Source organism: Conger conger, chromosome 16 (genome assembly GCF_963514075.1).
Source record: "Conger conger chromosome 16, fConCon1.1, whole genome shotgun sequence".
NCBI lineage: Eukaryota > Metazoa > Chordata > Actinopteri > Anguilliformes > Congridae > Conger > Conger conger.
The window spans coordinates 38,804,089-38,827,185 of NC_083775.1; the positions used below are offsets into that span (position 1 = coordinate 38,804,089).

Genomic DNA, 23,097 nt, shown 5'->3' on the forward strand with positions numbered 1-23,097 from the left:
AAACACCTTAAAACAATGAAATTAGTAAAAAATGTTTTCAAAATAAAACAAAATAAAACTTGCTAAAATAAGCAAAAAGAAAAATGATTAATAATAAAGTACAGATTAGTAGTGGGGTGAGGTAATAACCATGGGCTCGAATAGTGCATGACAATGCATGACAGTATGGGTCGGCAACCACACACCAGTGTATTATCATTTTATACTGTAAAAATAAACGTAAATGGAAATACGTTTTAATTAGATTTGTGGAAAAAAGGAACAATATTAAGACATGCTAAGAGGGAAGAAGGAGATAAATCTGCAGTGATGAAACCCCTCCTAAAAACAAAAAATATATTTTTTATATTCACATTTCAGTGTTACCTTCTGTTGTGCATTCCAGCTGCTCTTTTTATCCAAATTTAGCACAGCTCGCCAGCATATACAAAATTGACCTGGACCTAGATTACCCTGCATGTCCGCCAGACCACTATCAGCAGTGGGGCTGCAGCTAATTTGAGTCAGGCAACAGCCTCAGCAAGCCCTGATTCCACGGGAAAGGTAATTTCCACCACGGGGCGAACTGCACAGAATGCCCAAACCCCAGAGTGGGTCAGGAAGGTCTGACGGTCCTGGTGTATCATCCCTGGAAGCTGTCAGATTTGCATGCCATGTGTGACGACTTACCAGATCCAACTCAGGTGGGTGGAGAAAAGTTTGGTGAAACTGTTAATGTTCTTGAGAGACTTAAAGAACAATATGACGCACACAGCAGAATGGAAAAACCAGGAGATAACATGCCAGTCTCACCCCGTACGAAACCCAGCTGACTAATTGCTTCATGAATGGTTCACGGAAAGAGCTGGCTTTGGGATACTGGACATTGGGAAATGGCTCCCCAGGGTAATGTCACATTCCAAAACCCTGGTGGCCGCCCCAGAATGGCTGGACTCCAGAATGTTTTCCACAATCTTGGCAGCCAAACTGGATTACAAGGACAATGAAGGTGTGCAGGGGAGGACGAGACGCATGTTCGCGGGTTTTCTATATCAAACAAATTCATTACCAATATGGTCATTAAAAGTAAATGTGCGAGCATTTGACTTTATTGTAAAAATGGGGGCTGGTCATTCTGTCATAACAGCAAAATTGTGGCGATCAAAGCCTCCACCTTGTGGAAAAACTATGGCCAGTCAAGATGCTGGAGGAGGTAACAGAAAAGTTTACAATTCCTTTACTGGTTCAGGATAACAATGCGGGCTCTACTATCATTTTAAAACACGCATTTTCATTCTCTCCTGTATGTCTGGTAAACCTGCTTGGTAGAGATTTAATGTGCAGATTAGGATTGGTTGTAGAATGTACAAATGACGGTTCAACAATTGACAGAATTGACAGTGCAGAAAACTTTGATATGCACTTCTATGGGTGGGATCTGGACAGATGCCCAGGCACAGCGAAGGCCATGTAAATATGGCAGAGATGAAAACGGAATTTAGTCGGAGTAGAGATTTTGAATATGAGGAGAAATGCTACGGTGAAACTAAATTGTGTACTACATTGTTTTTGCATTGTCTGTACAATTGAGCTCAGCGCAACAGTCAATTTGTATCATTTTGGGAAGCGCACCCCTCACCATGTGTCTCTGTATAAAGCCTCAAACAAAAAATGGGAGGACACAGGACCCTGGGTTAAATTATGTTTGGACTACAGACAAACAGAAGAGACAGGAGAACTCACAAAATATTCTCCCTCTGTACGTGTTACTGCACACCAGTTTCAAGATTCTCTGACAGCTGTTTGTAGCATTCATGCATTGCATTGCCCAAAACTGAGTGCAATTCCCTCTCAAATGTGGGCCATGCCCAAATATGATGTGGGGCTCATGACTGGGGCTACTCTACTTAAAGTTACCACTAAATCATAGTACAGGTCATATGAACACCAATATCCCCTCTGCCTAGAGGAAGAAATTGGCCCTGTTTTTGATGCGTTGTTCAAAGCTGGTATTGTGGTTCCCTGCCCAAACTCTCTGTGCAATACAATTCTGCCTGTAAAAAAAAAAGCGTGATGCCATTTAGTGCAAGATATTTTCAAACGACAACTGACATCAGCCCCGACTTTGGGCCTTCCTGACAGTTACAAACCTTTTCTTTGGATTGTGGATGAGAAGGCTGATTATATAGTTGTGTTCAAATAAATAGCAGTGCGTATAAAATAAGGTTTTTTTAGATTTTTGAATAGCCTTTAGTTCAATTTCCAGTACAAATATAGTGGAAACATAACACATTCAATTCTAAATCAAAGCATTAGCTAATTTTATCAAGTCCGCATTCTTTTACAGGAAGCAAAGAAAATATGAATCTGTTCAAAATGGCAGTGTCAACATTTTTTTTCTTCAAACTCTCTTCAAACTGTATAAACTGAATACATTTTTCAAGGTTTAACTTCACTTTAAATTACTGAACTAATATTTACTTGCACAACCATTGTTTTTGATAACGATGCTGCGTATCTGCGTTGCATCGAGTCAACCAACTTCTGGCACCTAGAAACAGGTATTTCAGCCCAGAACGTTCCACAGTTCCTGTGAATTTTTGGGTTTTGTTTCAGAAAGTGCATTTTTAATGTCACCCCACAAATTTTCAATGGGGTTGAGGTCGGGGGATTGAGCTGGCCACTCCATTCCCTCAATCCTTTTTGTCTGGAACCAAGATGCTGCTTGCTTACTCGTGTTTGTGGTCGTTGTCTTGCTGAAACACCCATTTCAGGGGCGTTTCCTCTTTGGCATACGGCAACATAATCTCTTGAAGTATTCTGATGTATTCAAACTGATCCATGATCCCTGGTATACCCAACACCATAGTATGAAAAACATCCCCATACCATGATTTTTGCGCCACCATGCTTCACTGTCTTCAGTGTACTGTGGCTTGAATTCAGTACCCAGGGGTTGTCTGACGTACTGTCGACGACCACTAGACCCTAAAAGAACAATTTTACTCTCCTCAGTCCACAGAATGTTATGCCATTTCTCTTTGGGCCAATTGATGTGTTCCTTGGTAAATTTGAACTGATTCTGCACATGCCCTTTTTTCAACAATGGTGCCTCACGGGGGCTTCTTGCTGATAGCCTAGCTACGATCAAACATCTTCTGACTGTAACAGCACTTACAGGTAATTGTAGATCATCTTTGATCTTTCTGGAGCTGATGAATGGCTGAATTTTTGCCATTCTGACTATTCTTCAATCCGTTTTAACAGTAGTTGCTCGTTTTCTTCCGCTTGTTTCGGGTTTTTGTTGCCACTTTAAAGCATTTGAGATCATTTTAGCTGAGCATCCTATAATTTTGCTGCACTTACGTTTTCCTCTATCCAATCAACTTTTTAATCAAATGACATTGTTCCTCCGAACAATGTTTGGAACAGCCCATTTTACTTAGCAATTCAGAAGGAAATATTTGTGTGAAACATTTGCTCCCCTTCTTCCTTAATAAAGGACAATTAATGACACCTGTTTTTTCACAGAATGAATAAATTCTCTAATTAGATTCCACACTGCTATTATTTTGAACACATCCCTTTCAAGGAATGAGTCAATTACTCAGAACAAGCAGTGTGCATGTCAGTTGGGTCTGTTGGGTCTGTTGTTTTTCTATGACACTACTACAAGCTACAAGCAAAGTATTTGGCATGCAGAAATATCACTCCTACTAATAACAGTGGTTCATCAAGTTACTGATGTTGTACTGCTATTTTCTTGAACACAACTGTATGTCTGCTGTTCTTCTGCAAAAACATGATAGAAACAGGCCTGTTGCATATTATTCTCAGAGACTTGGGTCTCCCCCCTTGTCAACTGAATCAATTTCAGCAGCTGCTTCTGCTGTTATGGCTTCTCCCTGTTTTGGTTCCTCATGCAGTAGCTGAAATTCTGCAAAAACAGAAAACTGATCATTTCCGGGTCACTTCTTTGCCCAGGCTGCTAAATACTTTGCTCTCAAATGCACCTGCTATTTGTCCCAAGATAAAACTGTAAATATTTTCACTGACAGTAGATATGCTTTTGGGGTGGTGTATGTGTCTGCACACACATTCTGCTCCTACCAAGAGACCAGTGGCCACTATACAGGACTGTTAAACCATATTTGTTTCCCTACTATGCTAAATTGACACATGGACAGGATCATGTGTCAAAAAGGGGAATGGTATCTTTAATTTCACTGGGACACGAGTGGTTTTTTGAAGTTATGCAAAAAAAAAAAAAAATTTTGAAAAAATGTGTTATTTGTGATGTAAATAATGCAGGGCAGGGCCAGATACAAAATACAGGCCCTGCCAATAGCCCTCACAGGTATCCGGGGGAGGGTCCACTCTGTGCCAGGTTTGGTAGCCCATGATGTCACCCCCCTGGGTTGATGCTGGACAAGGACCTGGCAGCCACTCGAATGGTAAGTTACTGTGTTCAGCTAACCAATGTTCTGAGATCTGTGCATCAACAGGTTCGAGCAGCTCTCCCAGCGCCAGCCAGTTACCCTCTGCACGATCTGCAGCCAGGAGACTGGGTAGTGATAAAAGACTTCCGGAGGAAGAAGTGGCACCAGCCTAGGTGGAGAGGCCCTTACCAAGGTTCTACTCACCATGCCGACAGCCGAGTCCACGCCAGCCACTGCAAAAGGGCTCCATCAGCGGCAAAGGAGGGATAAGGGTGAAAGACCCACCTCAACCAACACGCACGACCAGCTAGTTCTCGCAGAGTTTGAAAACTCGAGAGAGGAGCTGTGGTGGTGCAACAGGCTAAGATGCAGCGGACTTGCGGTTGCAGTTTGCTGTCCACAATGTCCATTGCCCAGACTTGCGGTTGCAGTTCGCTGCAGTTGCACACTGGGGATCGGGGTTCGATTCCCAGTCCTGCCAAAAGCCAATTGGCATAATTGGCTCACTGCTCCAGAGGGAGAGACTTGGCAGGGTTAGTAGATTGCCGCACAATAAAGCACCTCGGGGGCCTCGGAATCACGGTCAGGAGCATGAGATGAGAAGGCTTGAAGAAGGTGTGTCGCTCTCCTTCGGGTCGCCAAGAGACAGGGTGTGGGCTGTGTATTTAACACTAACTCTAATTGGATCAGACGGGGTAAAATTGGCTACCAAATTGGGAGAAAAAGGGAAAAATCTGAAATAAATGTATTAAATGTTTTTTACAAAATCGAGAGAACCAACACATCAAGGAGCACGTGATAGTAATCTCAGCTCCCAACATGCCACGCCCAGACAGGAAAGCCGAAGCGCAGGCTGCAGTGCCGGAGTAGGCCTAGCCGTATTAGATCTCATCTCCCTCATCATTGTTCTGTCAATCATCTTGGTCCACAAGAAATTCTGCAACAACACCTGTGGGCTCAGCATGGTAGGCCATATAGCTTAACTGATGAAACAGCCCAAAAGGTATGCGACTACAGGGGATGAAGCTTGGCTGACACAAGGAACTGTATCACATCACTATGCTATTAACTCCTGGAGGAGTTAAGTGGACTGCAAAACAACACTCTAACTATTCCTGATATGTTTGCTCTCAAATGCCTCCTGTTCCATTTATTTTGTCAAACTAATTGACTGATTTCTCTGTTCCATTAAATTTGTCAAACTCCCAAATATTCTTTACTGGAGAGGGCATTCCAGTAGTGTTTAAACATAACCTGAAGTTTGGAATCTGTGTTCTAGGTAATGGCACAAATAAGTTAGGACAGCTATACAGTCATCACTGTGAAACAGATATTTGTGCTTGCCCCCATAAAACTGGAAAAATGATTTGACTTGTTTTGTGTAGCACTTGTAGCCGCAACATTACCAAGGTTGTTGATGTGTGTAGAAAGGAAATGTCATATGTCATATGCAATATCGTTACTGTGGGATAAAAAACAGACTACACTTTGTTCTGGTTTAGCACCCTCTTCTCACCTTGGGACCCAGGTGTTGTTGATTGGTATTGGTTCGTGGGCACTGTTTATTCTGCCCTCCCCGCTGACTGGAGCGGAGTTTGTGCCCTCATTGCTTTATATGATTCCACATTTGTAATTCCATGTCCGCATATAATCACACCACACGAAGAATACACAGAGTAAAGAGGGGCCTCACAGATTACAACCTGTCCCTTGGGAACACCGACTTTGGTCTGGTGGGGTGAAGTTACTGGAAGCTTTGTTTCCTGGGATAGGGGTATTGGAGTCCGCTAAAGAGATCACACGGTACACTGTTCTCCAATTTATAAACTCCTCTCTATTGACAACAGCGGCTGTTAGAATCAAATTGACTGCATTAGGGTTGATGGTTATTCAGAATTGTATGGTGTTGGATCAGCTTACTGCAGAGCAATGGAGGGATCTGTGTAATGATTGGGGAAGTATGTTGTACATATATACCAAATTTTTATGGAGATGGACAAGTGATACAACAGGGGCTTTTTTTAAATCTTCTGTCTGGGTGAAAGAAAACAGAATCTTTTTGCCTCTTGTTTTAATCTCGATGCTGTTTTATTGTGGCTTGCCACTTATCTGTGTGTGCATTTCTCGCACCGCTCAGGCTGTGGTCAGCCAGTACCTACATCTTCGCGTTGATAACTCCCTGACCTTCCATAAAACACTCATATACACTGACACTTATGTATACAATAGAGACCAGATATATAACCGCCTTGACGACCTGATTCTCCATTTAGATGGGTTTATGGGTTTTTTTTCCTCTCTTTCTTTTATATTTCATTTATAATAATCATTTACAATATTTTTGATAGTAGTGATTTGTACGTGTGTTAAAATAATCAGTAAAACATTAATGATGTTACTGTCAGGTTCAGTGTTTTTCTGTATCTGTTTTTGTCTACGTTCTTAGCATTTTCGTTCCTTCTTTCCCTGTGTGACCACTGTAGACTGTCTGTCTTCCCATGCATTCTCACTCATTCATCTCACCTGTTCTTCATTTGGTGTCTCCCATTCCTTATATGGATTTCCTTCCTGTCTTTCTAGCTTGCCTCTCACCTGTTTTTCGTTTTCTGTAAATTTTTTATCCCTGTCCTTTTCAGATTCCCATTGCTAGGTCGTGGTTTTTGTTTTTCTGCCAGGGTTTGACTCCATTTTGAGTTTTCCCTGTGCTTTTTGTCACCCCTGAGTCTGCGATTGGGTTCTTGACAGTTACACCCACAATCAGTACATTGTTAGCTGCATAATGACCTAATTGATTCATACATGATTACAATGTTTATTGGATCTTCTTTGATATTGTTTCTCTACAATGTTTTGCTTATAAGGATTGAAGAAATTCTTGTTTCTTCTTCATAATTATAACTATATTCGCTGCTGGTACTTCAAATCACGTTCAGGAAAGAAAGAGTTGTTACTCCAAATTTGAGGGTGCAAGACAAGTTCAGCTCTTTATTCGTGGTTCCAGGTAATCTGTACGTTCTCCTGAGCTTTCTCCAATCTTACACAATCCTTACTGGGAATAACTCAGTTTATATGCAGTATCTGAACAAACGGAAACTAGCTGAAAGGAAGTGCTTCATCCCCTGTGACAAAACACTCCGTTAGATATGATAATATGTATTGACAGGTTTCCTGGTTAGGCCAAAGACAAATGGTTATCGGCACCTAGACCTCAAATCAAGGCATTGCAAAGGAAATGTAAATAGAGTGGGGGAAACAGGGTGACTGTGGGGACATGCATTTGAAGGTGTGGGAATAGGAGCAGAACTTGCGTGTAAAACATTTTAAATCAGTTATATCTTGAAAACAACGAAATCTAACAGGATCAGCAATTGTTATGTGCGTGCATCTGCTGGTATCCAGAAGTGACGCTTGGTTGCTCTACATTACATTATACTACATTACATGTCATTTTTCTGATGATTTTATCCAAAGTGAATTACAGTTGATTAGACTAAGCAGGAGAAAAAATGGATTACCGGGTTTTTCAACTTCCCCTGTGTTACTAGAGCTCTGCACTGCACATATCCACAGCTGACTTGTTGTCATCCATGTTATGTTATTTTAAATCAATTATTACCTGATTGAGTAGATGTGAGTAGATTTTTGTTATCATGAAATGATAAAAGGAGGGAAATGTAGCGGTAATTTTCTTAATTGATTCTTACGTAACAATCTGTGTTAACATTTAAAAAATTAACTTTTATTTTTAATCCTTATTACTATTAGACCACTTTCTGAATTAAGTGCTTACTAGGAGTCTTTATCTGTCTCTCTCCAGACAGACAGCATGGGGGGGGGGGGGGGAGCTAGCACATTCCGGTCCTAGAGCAAAGTCAACAAGAGGTAATCAGAAGACAAAATACTGATAAATGTTAGTGGCCAGTTTCATATATCTTTTTATATCTTTTTCATATCTTCTGGGTCAGTATACTGAAAAGTGTATGTAAGTCTTACTACGTCTGATTCAAATTAGAGAGCCAATAAGCTCTCTCACTTTCTGTTATTTATTTGCAAATAAACACAAAAGTTAAACTCAAGTATAGCTATCATTTTTACTGGGATCTGTTTCATCAGACGATGCTCACCTGTGAAATATTAAAAAGGACATTTTTCCCTACCATGTTGCTCAGTGTTTGCTAATATGTTGCTAAAGTGTTGCTCGGTGGTTGCTATGGTGTTGTGAAGGTATTGCTTAGTGGTTGCTCTGGTGTTGCTTTGTGGTTGGTAAGGTGTTGCTAGTTGGTTGCTAAGTAGTTGCTAGGTGGTTTCTAGGGTGTTGCTAGGTGGCTGCTAAAGTGTTTTAATTGTGTTACAAAGGTGTCACTAGGTCGTTGCTAAGCTGTTCCTAGGCGGTTTCTTGGTGGTTCCTATAGTGTTGCTAAGGTGTTGCTAAGATAATGCTAAGGTGTTTCTAGGTGGTTGTTAAGATGTTATGAGGTGGTTGCTAGGGTGTTGATAGGTGGTTACCATAGGTGCTAGGGTAAGCTAGGTGGTTGCAAAGGTGATGCTTGGGTGTGGCTATAGTGTTTCGAGGTGGCTGCTAAGGTGTTGATAGGTAGTTGCTAAGGTGTTGTGAGGTGCTTGCTTTGCTGTTTCGAGGGTGTTAGTAGATGGTTGCTAGGGTGTTGCTTACGTGTCCCTACAGTGTAGGTAACGTGTTGCTATGGTGTTGCTAGGTGGTTGCTAAGGTGTTGCTATGGCGTTGCTAGTTGGTTGCTAGGGTTTTGCAAGGTGGTTGCTAATGTGTTGCTAGTTAGTTGCTAAGGTGTTGTTAGGTGGTTGCTAGGGTGTTGTTATAGGGTAGCTTGGGTGTTGCAAGGTAGTTGCTAAGGTGTTCCTATGAGTTTGCTTGGATGTTGCTAGGTTGCTTTGTTGTTGCTAGGTGGTTGCTAAGGTGTTTCCATGCTGTTGCTAGGTGGTTGCAAAGGTGTTGCCAGGTGGCTGCTATGGTGTTGCTAGGTGGTTGCTAATGGTTGCTAGGTTGCTGCTATGGTATTTCTAGGTGGTTGCTAATGTGTTGATAGGTAGTTGCTCCAGTGTTGTGAGTTGGTTGCTAAGGTGGTTGCTTGGGCATTGCTGGGTGGTTGGTATGGTGTTGCTAGGTGGTTGCTAGTTAGTTGTTGTGGTGTTTCTATGTGTTGCAAGTTTTACTCTGTTGTCAAGTGGTTTCTAAGGCGTTGCTAGGTGGTTGCTATGGTGTTGCTAGGTGGTAGCTAGAGTGCAAGGTGGTTGCTAATGTGTTGCTTGGTAGTGGCTTGGACGTTGCAAGGTGGTTGCTAAGGTATTGCTAGTATTGTATTGTTGTACTCAGGGTATGTATTCTTCAAGGGTTCCGATTGTATCTGAATGGTCATGCTAGGACTCGGAACCATACAGTCCTCTAGGGTCCTCTTCACACTTGTTCCTGTGTTCAATCTGCACTTCATTGCACGTTGCTCTGGATAAGAGCATCTGCTAAATGCCTTGTAATGTAATGTAAAAAAGGTGTTGCTAGGTAGTTACTAAGTTGTTCCTAGATGGTTGCTAGGTGTTATTATTATTATTATTACTGGCATTTGGCAGACGCTCTTATCCAGAGCGACATACAGACTCAAGGGCCCTATTGTGGCTACGAACCACCGACCTTGCGTGTTCCAGTCATTCACCTTAACCACTACGCTACAGGCCGCCCTGTTGCTAGGAAGTTACGCAGGTGTTGCGAGGTGGTCGCTGTGTTGTTGCTTGGTGGTTGCTATGGTGTTGCTAGGTGGTTACTAAGGGGTTGCTAGGTGACTGCTATGGTGTTGCTAGGTAGCTGCTTAGGTGTTTCTACATGGTTGCTACGGTGTTGTTTGGTGGTTGCTATGGAGTTGCTAGGTGGTTGTCAAGGTATTTCTGGGTGGTTACCAGCTGGTTGCTAATGTGTAGCTAGGTGGTTGCTTAGTTGTTGCTAAGGTGCTACTAGTTGGTTGCTATGGTGTAGCTCAGTGGTTGCTATGTTGTTGCTAGGTGGTTGCTAGGGCATTGCTAGGTGGTTGCTAATGTACTGCCAGGTAGTTACTAAGGTGTTGCTAGGTAGTTGCTAACTGGTTGCTTGTGCATCGATATGTGGTTGCTGAGATGTTGCTAGGTGGTTGCTTGGGTGTTGCTAGGTGGTTGCTAAGGTGTTGCAAGGTGGTAGCTTAGTAGTTGCTAAGGTGCTCCTAGTTGGTTGCTAGGGCATTGTAAGGTGGTTGCTGATATGTTGCTGGGTAATTGCTAAGGTGTTGCTAGGTGGTTGCAAGGTGGTTGCTATGGTGTTGCTAGGTTGTTGCTAGGTGGTTAACGTGGCTAAGTGGTTGCTAGCTGGTTGCTAATGTATAGCTAGGTGGTTGCTGATGTGTTGCTAGGTAGTTGCTGAGGTGTTGCTAGGTGGTTGCTAGCTGGTTGCTTGGGCATTGCTAGGTGGTTGCTAATGTGTTGCTAGGTAGTTGCTGAGGTGTTGCTAGGTGGTTGCTAGCTGGTTGCTTGGGCATTGCTAGGTGCTTTCTTGGGCGTTGCTAGGTGCTCACAATGGTGTTGCTGGTTTCTAGGTGGTCGCTAGTGTTTTGCAGAAAAACACTAAAGTGTTTCTAGGTTGTTGCTAGGTAGTTGCGCATGTGTTGCTACGTGTTTGCTTGGGCATTGCTGTGTGGTTGCTATGGTCTTGTTAAGGTGTTGCTAGGGCATTGTTAGTAGTAACTGCAACTGAAACACATAAGTGAAGAAGTGTCAAAGACCCACTACTGACAATATAGTCCCAAGCACTACCAAAACAGAGTATCAAGAGGTGAACACAACCATAGGACACTACTGGCACAAATTGAGAGGCGTAAGTCTGGGCTAGGCTGGGCCTACAGTATCTCAGACTGGGCTGGACTGGGCCTACAGTATCTCAGACTGGGCTGGACTGGGCCTAAAGTACTTGAGTCTGAGCTGGGCCAACAGTACCCCAGTCTAGGCTGGGTCTACAGTACCTCAGACTAGGCTGGGCCTACAGTAATCAGTCTGGGATGGGCCTAAAGCACTTCAGTCTGGACTGGGCTGGGCCAACAGTATCTCAGTCTGGGCTGGGTCTACAATATCTAAGTTTGTGCTGAGCCTACAGTACTTCAGTCTGAGTTTGACCAACAGTATCTCAGTTTGTGTTGGGCTGGGCCAACAGTATCTCAGTTTGTGTTGGGCTGGGCCAACAGTATCTCAGTCTGTGTTGGGCTGGGCCTACTTTACCTCAGTCTGGGATGGGCGTACAGTACCTCAGTTTGGGTGGGGCTGGGCTGACAGTACCTCAGTCTAGGATGGACCGACTGTACCTCAGTCTGGGCTGTGCCCACAGTAACTCACTCTGTGCTGGGCCTACAGTACCTCAGTCTGGGCTGGGCCTACAGTACTTCAGTTTGGGCTGGGCCTAGAGTACCTTAGTCTGGGCTGGGCATACAGTAACTCACTCTGTGCTGGGCCTACAGTACCTCACTCTGTGCTGGGCCAAGAGTACCTCAGTCTGGGCTGGGCATACAGTAACTCACTATGTGCTGGGCCTACAGTACCTCAGTCTGGGCTGGGCCTACAGTACCTCAATCTGGGCTGGGCCTACAGTATCTCAGTTTGGGTGGGGCTGGGCTTTCAGTATCACAGTCTCAGCTGGGCTGAGCCTAGAATATTTCAGTCAGGGTTGGGCCTACAATGCCTCACTCTGTGCTGGGCTGGGTCTACAGTACCTCAGACTAGGCTGGGCCTACAGTAACTCAGCCTGGGTTGGGATGAGCATACAGTACCTCAGTCTGAGCTCATCCTACGGTATCTCAGTTTGGGCTCGACCAACTCTGTTTGGGCTGGGCCTACAATACTTCTGTCTGGGCTGGGCCCATAGTATCACAGTCTGTGCTGGGTGTACAGAATCTCAGTCTTTGTGGGGCCAAAAATACCTCAGCCTGGGCTGACCTGGGCCTGCAGTATTTCAGTCTGTGCTGGGTCTACAGTATGTCAGTGAGGGCTAGACTGGTTCTACAGTACATCAGCCTGGTCTGTGCCTGAGGTACCTTAGTCTGGGCTGGATCTACAGTACCTCAGTCTGGGCTGGGCTGGGCCTACAGTACCTCAGTCTTGGTTTCCAGTAGCACCTCAGTCTGGAATGGGTCTTCAGTACCTCAGGCTGGGCTGGGGCTACAGTACCTAAGTCTGCACTGGATCTACAGTACCTCAGTCTGAACTGGATCCACAATACCTTTGTCTGGGCTGGGCCTACAGTACCTCAGTCTGAGTGGTCCGCTCCATGGTTTCCTGCTTCTGGAGAATGTTCTCCATGCGCTTGAAGAACTTTCCATTTCCTTCACCGGTCCTGTGAAAGAGACAATGAACTGGTTTTGTTTTTTTCTGATCTCATTTTGAGAGACCATGTACTGTATAAAAAGGTCTGTAATTCCAACATGGATCACCTTTTATGGATGTCAATACACTCCAATTAAAGTTAACTGTCACATCATATGCACATGGCCGGTGCCACCCCTAAAATCTGATTGGCCACCCCAGTGCCACCCCACAGGTCTGCTTTTACAAAGAGTCTTTTCCGTTTTGCTGCCACTGTAGAAAAGCTAGGCGGCACGGATGGTGCAGTGGGTAGCACTGCTGCCTTATAGCAAGGAGGTCCTGGGTTCGAATCCCCGTCGGCCGGGGCATCTCTGTGTGGAGTTTGCATGTTCTCCCCGTGTCTGCGTGGGTTTCCTCCGGGTACTCTGGTTTCTTCCCACAGTCCAAAGACATGCAGGTTAGGCTGATTGGAGAGTCTAAATTGCCCATAAGTATAAGTGTGAGTGAATGGTGTGTGTGCCCTGCGGTGGACTGGCAACCTGTCCAGGGTATATTCCTGCCTTTTGCCCAATGTATGCTGGGATAGGCTCCAGCCCCCCTGCGACCCTGTTCAGGATAAGCGGGTTAAGATAATGGATGGATGGATGGATGTATAAAAGCTTCCAAATGGAGTGGGGTAAGGCTGCTGCCTGGGGCCTCCTGTCTCATGCTCACGCCTGGTATTCTCAAGCCTGGTACGTGGGGACGTGTGATACTAGTAAACGGCAACTACAGAGGGACAAAATATGCCTGGCTATTAAACTTTTTGACAGGCGAATCCAGGCCATTGCAAATGATGCGTTAAACGTTGTGGTTGGCTCGGCAGCTAGCTAGAAACTGGCACTGTAACCCACTTTTTACGTTAAGAAGTATAGCTGCCCTATCTAGCTAGACCAGCGGTTCTCAAACTGGGGTCCCCGGAGCCCCGGGGGTCCGCGAGCTATAGCTTGGGGGTCCGCGAAATTATTTGCAATAACTTATTAAAGTTATGCCATATCATTAAAAAAGTGTGCAAGTACACATGGGTACCACTGCGCCAATAAAACAAATGCACATAATGATTGAATTACTCCCACTTATGTTAGCTTTGGGCCAATAAAAACTCTCATATGATTGTATCACGTAAATCTGACACATATCACTCGCTCGCATCACTTTGCTCAGGGGGCACAGCTCCTGCTGCTGATTAGCTAGCTAGCGGCGATGAATACATATTTAAGACCGTCCACTTCATCGAGTAATGCTAAACCTAAACCAACGGAGAAAAAATGACGACAGTTATCTTGAGTTTGGTTTTATTGAGAACAGCGACGGAAGACCAAGATGTGTTGTGTGTCTTCAGGTGCGAGCAAATGAAGCTATGAAGCCCGCCAAGCTAAAGCGGCATCTGATTACAAAGCACGCAGAGTTCAAGGACAAAACAAAATATTTTTTCCGGCGGAAGTGTGAGGGATATATGCATCAGAAAACACTACTGGTGAACCTGACCACAAGTTCCGAAAAAGCACAGAGGGCTTTTTATTTGGTGGCTCAACGGATCGCAAAAAGTAAGAAGCCACACTCAATTGGACAAGAACTTGTTCTTCCAGTGGCAGTTGAAATGTGTGAAGCTGTGCTTGGGACAGAGGCAGCTAATAAACTGAAAGTTGTACCGCTTTCAAATGATACTGTGAGGAGGAGAATTTAAGAACTATCGGCTGACATTCAGTCACAGCTACTGGATAGACAGCGTTCAGGTGAGCAATTTTCTATTCAGCTGGACGAATCAACAGACATTTCCAATGCAGCTCAATTGATTGTTTTGGTGCACTATCCCTGGGAAGGAGACATTTTTCTGTTCTGCAAGGAGGTGCCAGGCAGGACAACAGGTGAGGAAATATTCAGACTTCTGGATGCTTTCATGACTGAAGCGAGACTGAGCTGGGAAAAATGTGTGGCCGTTTGTACGGATGGCGCGATGACCGGCCGAAAGAGTGGAGTTACTGCGCGGATAAAGTCTGTCAATCCGAGGATTATGGCTACTCACTGTATGCTACACTGGCAAGCACTCGCTTCCAAAGACATGGAATCAGATCTTCACTCTGTTTTGAACAGAGCTGTGACTGCAGTTAATTTTGTGAAGTCAAGGGCACTGCAATCACGCTTGTTTGGACAACTTTGCCAGGATATGGATGCTGGACATGACACGCTGCTATATCACTCTGAAGTGCGATGGCTCTCTCGTGGTAAAGTTTTGCAGCGAGTGTTTGAGTTACGCAGAGAAATGGCAGAGTTTATGAGAGAGGAAATCGCACTGTTTTTTACAGACCCGGAGTGTGTGGCCAAGTTGGCATATCTTGCCGACATATTCAACATACTGAATAGCCTCAACCTCTCCATCCAAGGAGGCCACGCATCCATCCTTGAAGTCAGCGACAAAATCACTGCCTTCATGAAGAAAATAGACCTATGGAGAAGGAGGATACAAGACGGGATAACAGACATGTTCCCCCAAATGACGGAGTTTCTCCACACAAACAACCTTTCTGTGGCCACAGTGAGGAAGGTCGCCACCTCACATCACTGAGCGAGCACTTCAGCTCATACTTCTCCGATGTGAACACTGATGCCTGGGACTGGGTGCGCGATCCCTTCGCACCAGCTGCAACAGCAAATGGCCTGATAGGTAAGGCAGAAGAGCAGCTGTTGGACTTATCCTGTGATAGGACATTGAAGGCCCGATTCCAGCAGGTTAATCATGCAAACTTTTGGCCCTCCCTCTCAAATGAGTATCCCGAACTCACTGCTGAGACAATGCAAATATTGCTCCCCTTTCCTACAACGTACCTCTGTGAACCATCATTTTCCACTTTGACTGCAATGAAGAATAAGTACAGGGCTCATTTACAAGTGGAGGATGATCTTAGAGTCTGTTTGTCATCCATCACTCCAAGAATAGAGAAACTGTGTTGTGAGAGACAGGCTCATCCTTCTCACTAATTTAGTGAGTTATTGATGTGAGTGATGTGTGAATTGATTTGTGTGTGATAAGACTTTGATAGAGCCTAATGCAAATGTTCATGACTAGGCTTAATTACTAAAACTGTTATGATGTTGTTCAGTTTGCTGCCAATAATTTGAACGAGGGGCAATAAGTTCATTATGTTAAGGTTGAACCACTTAAGTAAGCTTTGAACTGGTTTTAAAATGAACTGGGTTCATTAGGACTTTGCCAGTCTACTGTTCATTTTCCGAAAGCTTTAAGATCTGTTACTTGAAAATTAGAAATGTTGTGAGGTCAAAATGTAATTTGAATAAACCCTGTGTTTAAAAGTATAGAAATGGTATTCACATTTATTTATTCAAAGGAAATTTGTTTAAGTTAATTTCTATGAAACTCACCTTAAGTATTTAGTATTTTATTTGAAAATAGTTTAAAATATAAATAATTCCTACGGCATCTAGGAGTGATGAGGATTATGAAGGGGTCCTTGGAAAATTTTCTCCCCTGTAAGGGGTCCCTGTCCCCAAAAAGAACCCCTGAGCTAGACAGTTAAGTAGACAAATGCTGCGCTAAAAGCTGTGGTTGGCTAGGCAGCTAGCTAGCTAACTGGCACTGTAGTGTGCAAATTTTACTTGAAGAGGTATAGCTGGACAGCTAAGTAGACACATGCAGTGGTTCTCAAGTTCGGCCCTGGGGCCCCCCAGTGTATGCTGCTGTTCGTTCCAACCACAATTGCAATTCCAGAATTTAACATTTTCCATGTTTTTTTGTACCCTCTTAATGCACATTGTCTCAGTAACAGGACAGCTTGTATGGTGAATTTACTCCTAATTAAGTGAAATTTGGAAGCCTCTAAGCTTTATATTGTTCTTGTCAGAGTGACAGGTTAAAAATGTTGAATGTTATGGTTGAAATATGAATGTTAATGTTTGAAAGTTAACATTATGGTTGAAATATCATTGAAATATCATAATTAATTACACAAACTAGCTAGCTAGCTGAGGATGCCTAGTGTTAGCTGACTAAATTGAAGACTAGTGACTAGCTAGCTAGTTAGCAAGCAAAGGACCGTTAGTTTACTTGAATGCTGTGTTTGTTTAATATAATATGTCCCCCTTATGCATGACTAGCTAACTAAATAGTCAACTAAATCTATATAGCTATCGCTAATTTATCTAGTTAGGTGGCGTAACATTAATGTTAAATTGGCTAGTTAGCTAGATAGTCGGGTAATAACTGTCGCTAGCTTACGTTAGCTAGAATGCCAGCGCGTATTATCAACCTGCTACACATGATAAACAGCAAAACATTAAGGTATTTACAACTGCCTTTCCACAAAAGAAAATGGCTATAAACAAGACAGCCATTAGAAAAGTTAGCTAGGTTGCAAACCAAGAAGCCTTATTGCTGTGCTGTGTTAATTTACCATCGCGATTAAGGAATTCCAGGACTCCAGTGTTCCAGTGATATTGTAAATGAGGTCTTAAAGGATGTATTAATATTACGAAATGTATATTACATTTGTTTGTGAACATTCAAATTATGTGGAGCTAACCAGCATCCCTGTGTCTGACCCCTCTATTGTTTGAAAATATTTTAATTTAAATAAAGCTAATTTTTTCTTATGTTGTTGAGTTTGTGTTCTCTGTAGACTAACATGAAGTTATACATAACATACATGCATCCGAGCTTGTGAAAATGTGATTTCGGATAAAGCAACAATGTATTATCATCATTTTCATTCATTAATGATGAATTAAATTAAGTTAATTTGTTATAAATCCATCACCACAAATTATTGAACAGGCTTAGTTACAGGTCAGGGCATTACTTATTGTACTAAATCTCTAAATGATGATAATACACAATGTCCCAGAGCATTCTATTCATTATTCCATAGCACATTTTTCACACGTGAAACAATAAAAACATAAATAACCCCCAGAAATGTATCTTGCGTGTGAAGCCAGGAGATATGGTGGCCACCCCCACACAACCCTTGCCCCCCCCGGCCACCCCAGTAAAAAAAACCTAGAACTGCCCCTGCATATGCATGCTTTTATTTCATTACATTACATAATTGACATTTGGCAGACGCTCTTATCCAGAGCGACGTACAGTTGATTAGACTAAGCAGGAGACAATCCCCCCTGGAGCAATGCAGGGTTAAGGGCCTTGCTCAAGGGCCCAACGGCTGCACCGGGATTCAAACCACCGACCTACCACTAAGCTACAGACCGCCCCAATGTGCTGGAGTACAGTGCTAAAAGAATATAAATTTGTCACCATTCACATACATTTGCAATTTATTGTGTGTGCATATTTTTTGAATAAATAATATATTTAATGCAGTGTATTAACATTTGTAGTGTATTCTATTTGTTAGGCTATCCACCATCAAAGATGCATTTGCTTGACTCTTAACACCCATAAGCTGATCTGGTCTGGATTCGATCATGTACATGTTTCTAGAACGTTATAAAGAATACCTGAGGGACCACATGTAAAATGTATGAAGTCTCATTCCTACTCTGATGCAGAGCACCACTCAAATGCTGTACTGCCTCTTTCCTTCAGAGAGAAAATGAAAAACAGAGTGTATATTTCTGCCGACCTGTCATTCACCATCAGAGCCGTACAAAATAAATACTCCTGGGTCAGAGCTCAGGAGCAGCCAGGTGGAATCCGCAAGACCACACCACCAGACTGTGTTCACACTGGCGGCGGACAGTATAACGGGATAGCAGCACGGAATGATGCTCTGAATGCGGCTGCTTTTGTAGGATCATGTTTCTTACCCGGTCTCATGGCAATCTCGGAACATGGAATTTTATTTCAAAATTAGGTTAAAGGTAGAATAGATAAGATTTTTGTGTTAAAACATTGTTATAAGACCATTCTAAATCCCTTCCAATCATTGAAAAAGGCTCACTGACATGTTGACTGTGTTTATAGTCCTAGTTTACAGTTTCAAAATATACAGTTGACGGCCCGACACTCTGTACCAAAACATTGTATAACGGTACAATAATTTCAGTTCATTGGTTGAAAATTGGTTCTAATTGCCACAGCCAATGGCGTTTCAATGTCAGCGCATTTACAGACAAGGGGGAGGGATAAACATTGTTGTGGTTTGAAGGTGTTTGCTGGTGCTATTCCTCTCGACCATTAGAAGTACCTTTAACCAGAGCCTTGTTAGCCTCAATTAACCAGTACAATTACAGGTTTATAATTATAGCAAGTCTAAATCCTGTAATTATGCACGTCTATATTTATTCTGCTATGCGAATGCAGCTATATTCCTAAACTATCCGTCACCTGAATTTGAAACATTAAACTTTGTTGGAAAGAGCAGGAAACCCCGTACAAGCATATCATGTTTTTGTGAAGAAAGTAGGGTCGGGGGACCAGATGAGACTGTGAAGGGGAGGCTTTTCTGTACTGTCAGGGAGTGAGGTCCAAGGACCAGATGCGATCATACAGGGATCTACCCCTGAAGTACGGACCACTAGTTAATGGAGTGAAACTGAAAAGAAAAATACTCCCTGGCAAACTGCCAATGCAAAACAACCCAGAAAAAGAGGGTGAGAAATATAAACAGAAATAGAATGAAAGGCTTCCCACAAACGATCAAGATCATCAAAGTAACACTCACCTCACAAACGGAAATCCTAACCACAATTCTAGCCCAAGCCCAAGGGAAGTCCCTGCGTGCCTTTCCATAGAAAGGAAAGCAGTCCTCCGGCTAATGCCTACCTAACTTGGTGAACGTGTCATGTAACAATGAAAAATGTACACAAATCAAACTCAGCCTCTAGCTCTACTAACGGTGAAAGAGCTGTTAACGATGAGGGGGAAATGGCGTCTGCTGAAATTAGGAGCTGCGGGCCTACCATATATCTGGCTTTGTAAATAACACAAAACAGTAAGAAGGCATAAACAAAGCCAACTCAGCCTCTAGTTCTACTAACATTGAGCAAACTAATAACACAAGGCGAGAAGGAAATACGTACACAAGGTGTTTGCTAAAATTAGGAGCAGCATGCCTACCGTATACCTGGCTACAGAAAGAATGGCGAAAGAAGTGGCAACGGAAGACATACACGAAGCAGACTCCGCCTCTAGCTCTACTGACAGTGAAAGAGACATTATAGCGAGGCGAGGAGGAAAAGGTAAACAAGGACGGCTGCCAAGATGAGGGACGGCACATCATGAAGAACCAAACACAGCAGAGGGCAAGAACAAACAGACAGGGGTGAAAACGAGGATCCTCACCCCCTAATCTAGCCTAAAGGTTCCTGCGTCTCTTTCAATAGAAGTCCGGCTACCATATACTACCAAAAGAGAATGATGAAAAAAATGTTAGCAAAAGAAATACAGAAAGCAGAATCCACGTCCAACTCTACTGGCAATGACGGAGCTTTTGACACAAGGTAAGGAGCAGCACGCCACGGACATCGGAACCCGGCACAGGGTGAGCAAAAAATAGGGTGAAGAAAGACTCCAGCCAAAGTTAAATGAGGTTCAGGTAATCAGGTACACTCATCTGCTGAAATGGGGAGCAGCACTCCACAGAGAGGACGAGCAAACAAACAGGGTGAAGACGGTCTCAAAACCCTAACTCTAGCCCAAACTAAGAGTGGTTCCCACGTTATTTAAATATTGAAAGAAAAGCAGCCCTCCGGCTACTGTATACCTGGCTTCAAAATAAATAAAATAACTGAGCCAGCTAAAACCATGACCATTTTTCTTAGTTGGGTACTGAAAAGACCTAGCAATGCATTTACACAACCATAAGTAGTTCAAGATGACATTCACTTAGGTATAGTCCTGGCATAAATAGTTCTCGAAAATAGCTGAACGGATTACGAAATAAAAGTGGAATAAAAGTGAGGTAAGAACAAAAACATGTTCATGTCGTATGGGGGAATGTTTAAACGACACCACTTCTGGGTTACTTCATGCCCGCTTCCGAGTACAAGTAACAAGTAACGGATAATTTAATTGGTTTATTCATATATGGAAACAGATGCACTACTCGCTAACCCCTACCTTTTATTGTTTGAGTCTGTGACAAAGTCAGAGTTGTAAACCATAAGCATGACATGGGGGAGGCTGCTGTTTTATTGCCATGCATTGCAAATAAGAGGCTGATAAGAATCTAAACTGCTGTGCCCTGGTTATGGGTATTCACTTTGTTGTACATCTGTCAGTGTTCTTACTACTGATTTTACTGTGGGGACGTTTTTCACTTCCTTTTAGCTCCTTAGCATGAGTACTGGAGGCTTTCCTCAGCTTAGCTCCCTTAGTTACCACAATAAGTTGTGGGAACTAAGGTATTTAGCTAGGTCCTTTTGTTTTTCCCTCTCCCTCGTTTCGCGTTCGGCCAGTTATTTTGGGTTGTTTTCAGTTGGCACTGCTGAGCGATTATGCTCTCTTTTTTCCTCCCCTGTTTCATTGAGTTTTTATTTTGTCCCTTTGTTATCGTTTTCCTTATTAAACCTGCTGTTTCCTGTCGTGTCACTCCTGGGTTTCCACCCCGGCTGCTCCCCCCCTTACAACATCCCCCTGGGGTTCTTGCTAGCAGAAAGTCTTTTTCACAGTATGGCATTGCCGTTTCATTACGTAACAGTTTTTTGTGTTATAAATATTAACACAATAATAATTTGAGACGTCGATGACCTAACCACAAGGGGGCAGAGTGGATGCGGTTAAGAGAAGAGGCACATATTCTGGAGTGGTAGTGCTTCAATCAAGCGTGAAAGCTTCTCGCATTTGCAATCTGCATTTGAAAACCACATTTATACAATAATATATCACCCTGCTTCCTGTAAACACAACAAGCTATACTAATCAAGTATTTATAATTTTAAAAAATTCTTTTTTCTTAATTAATCTTACAACCTCTTGTTAAATTTGCACAGCCAACCCATAAGATGCTTGTCTACCTTGAATGAGAAGTTATGGAGGATTTGCGGGAACAAAATCTTTACCAAAAAAGGTATGAATATGCCATGAGACTGGGCTGGTCATTTCTGCTTGTCGAGGAAAGAGGTGGCAAAGCCACACACCTCCTTTCAAAGGCTCACCTTGGAGCCTACTGGCAGCTCTCTAATGAAGGAGGCTTAATTTTCAGAGACCATATTGGGAAAAGTTGGTCGCATTTCAGAAGACCTGGCTGTTTTCTTTTCAACAGCAGGAGCAGATGAAGAGAGTGTCAGTCTGCTGAGGGGGAAGGGGGGTGAACTCCCCTGAATGCTGGATCAGATCGAATGCTGATCTCTCGCTCTAGTCTCCATGGTGATGGAGACAGACACATTTGTAGAGGAATTCACAGGGGCTACAGTACCTCAGTCTGCGTTTTCAGTAAAATGGCCATATAATGGGATTTTGATCTAGAGCCTGATCAAGGGTTGCACTATTTTTAAAACCTTTGAGTATGGTCTTTAAGATTGATATGCAAGCAGGACAGCAAGTGATTTTGAATGTCTTTTTAGGTGACGTTATGTACTAGTTGCATGGACATTGTTTGGTATTCCATTTTCATGCAAATATGAACTGTATTTTCGAGAGAGCTTGTTTGTAATCGATGTTAACATTAAAAGCTACCGTAAAACCCAAGTTTTGCATGTACTGCAGTTGCATGCGGGTTTGGAATGATTTATAATTTTACTATGCAATAGTGCCATGGCATTCCTTAGGATTCGAGGATAGCATAATCTAGATTTACTATAGCATGATGTAGATGTTGTCCCAAAGTCATAGCTCTTGATTTTTTGCATAAACAATATCTAGCCTTTGGCAATCCTTTCTCCAGCCATCTTGAGAAAGGCTTTGCCAAAACATTGGCTCAGGGGTGGTAGTTCATTGATATATGAATAAATAAATGAAATGACCACTATCTTTTTGTGTGTCCCTGATAATGCTGCTTCTTCAGTTGTCACACACTTGGTCATATACACAATATGTTTTCTACACTTCTGGTTTCTATATCTTCAATTTGGCATAGGAATCTAATGAAGAGTTGAGTGTCATTGGCATAAGAGTAGTAAGGAAAGTCCGGAGAAGAAATAAGACCCAAGAGACATGGCCTATAGAGGAGAGGACCAAGAACTGAGCCCTTCAGACTCCAGTTTGAAGGGAGCGTATGTCAGAGATTTAGCCCCTCCAAGTCACCTGTGTCAGCGATGCGAGCAGAATCTCATGTTTGACTGCACTGAAGGCCGCCGACAGGTAGAGGAAGATGAGGACAGTGGAAAGGGATTGCCTGGAGACCGCAAGTAGGGCAGTCTCAGTGGAGTGGCTACTCTTGAA

At 43.1% G+C, this 23,097-nt stretch overlaps 1 protein-coding gene across 1 annotated transcript in view; it reads right to left on the minus strand.

The window, feature by feature from the left end:
- LOC133115312 (BAI1-associated protein 3-like) overlaps window positions 1-23,097 on the minus strand; it is a 174,910-nt gene that overhangs the window by 126,804 nt on the left and 25,009 nt on the right. Inside the window, exon 3 of the mRNA XM_061225163.1 lies at window positions 12,705-12,792. Within this exon, the coding sequence (XP_061081147.1) occupies window positions 12,705-12,792 (88 nt within the window). The remainder of the gene's footprint in view (window positions 1-12,704; window positions 12,793-23,097) is intronic.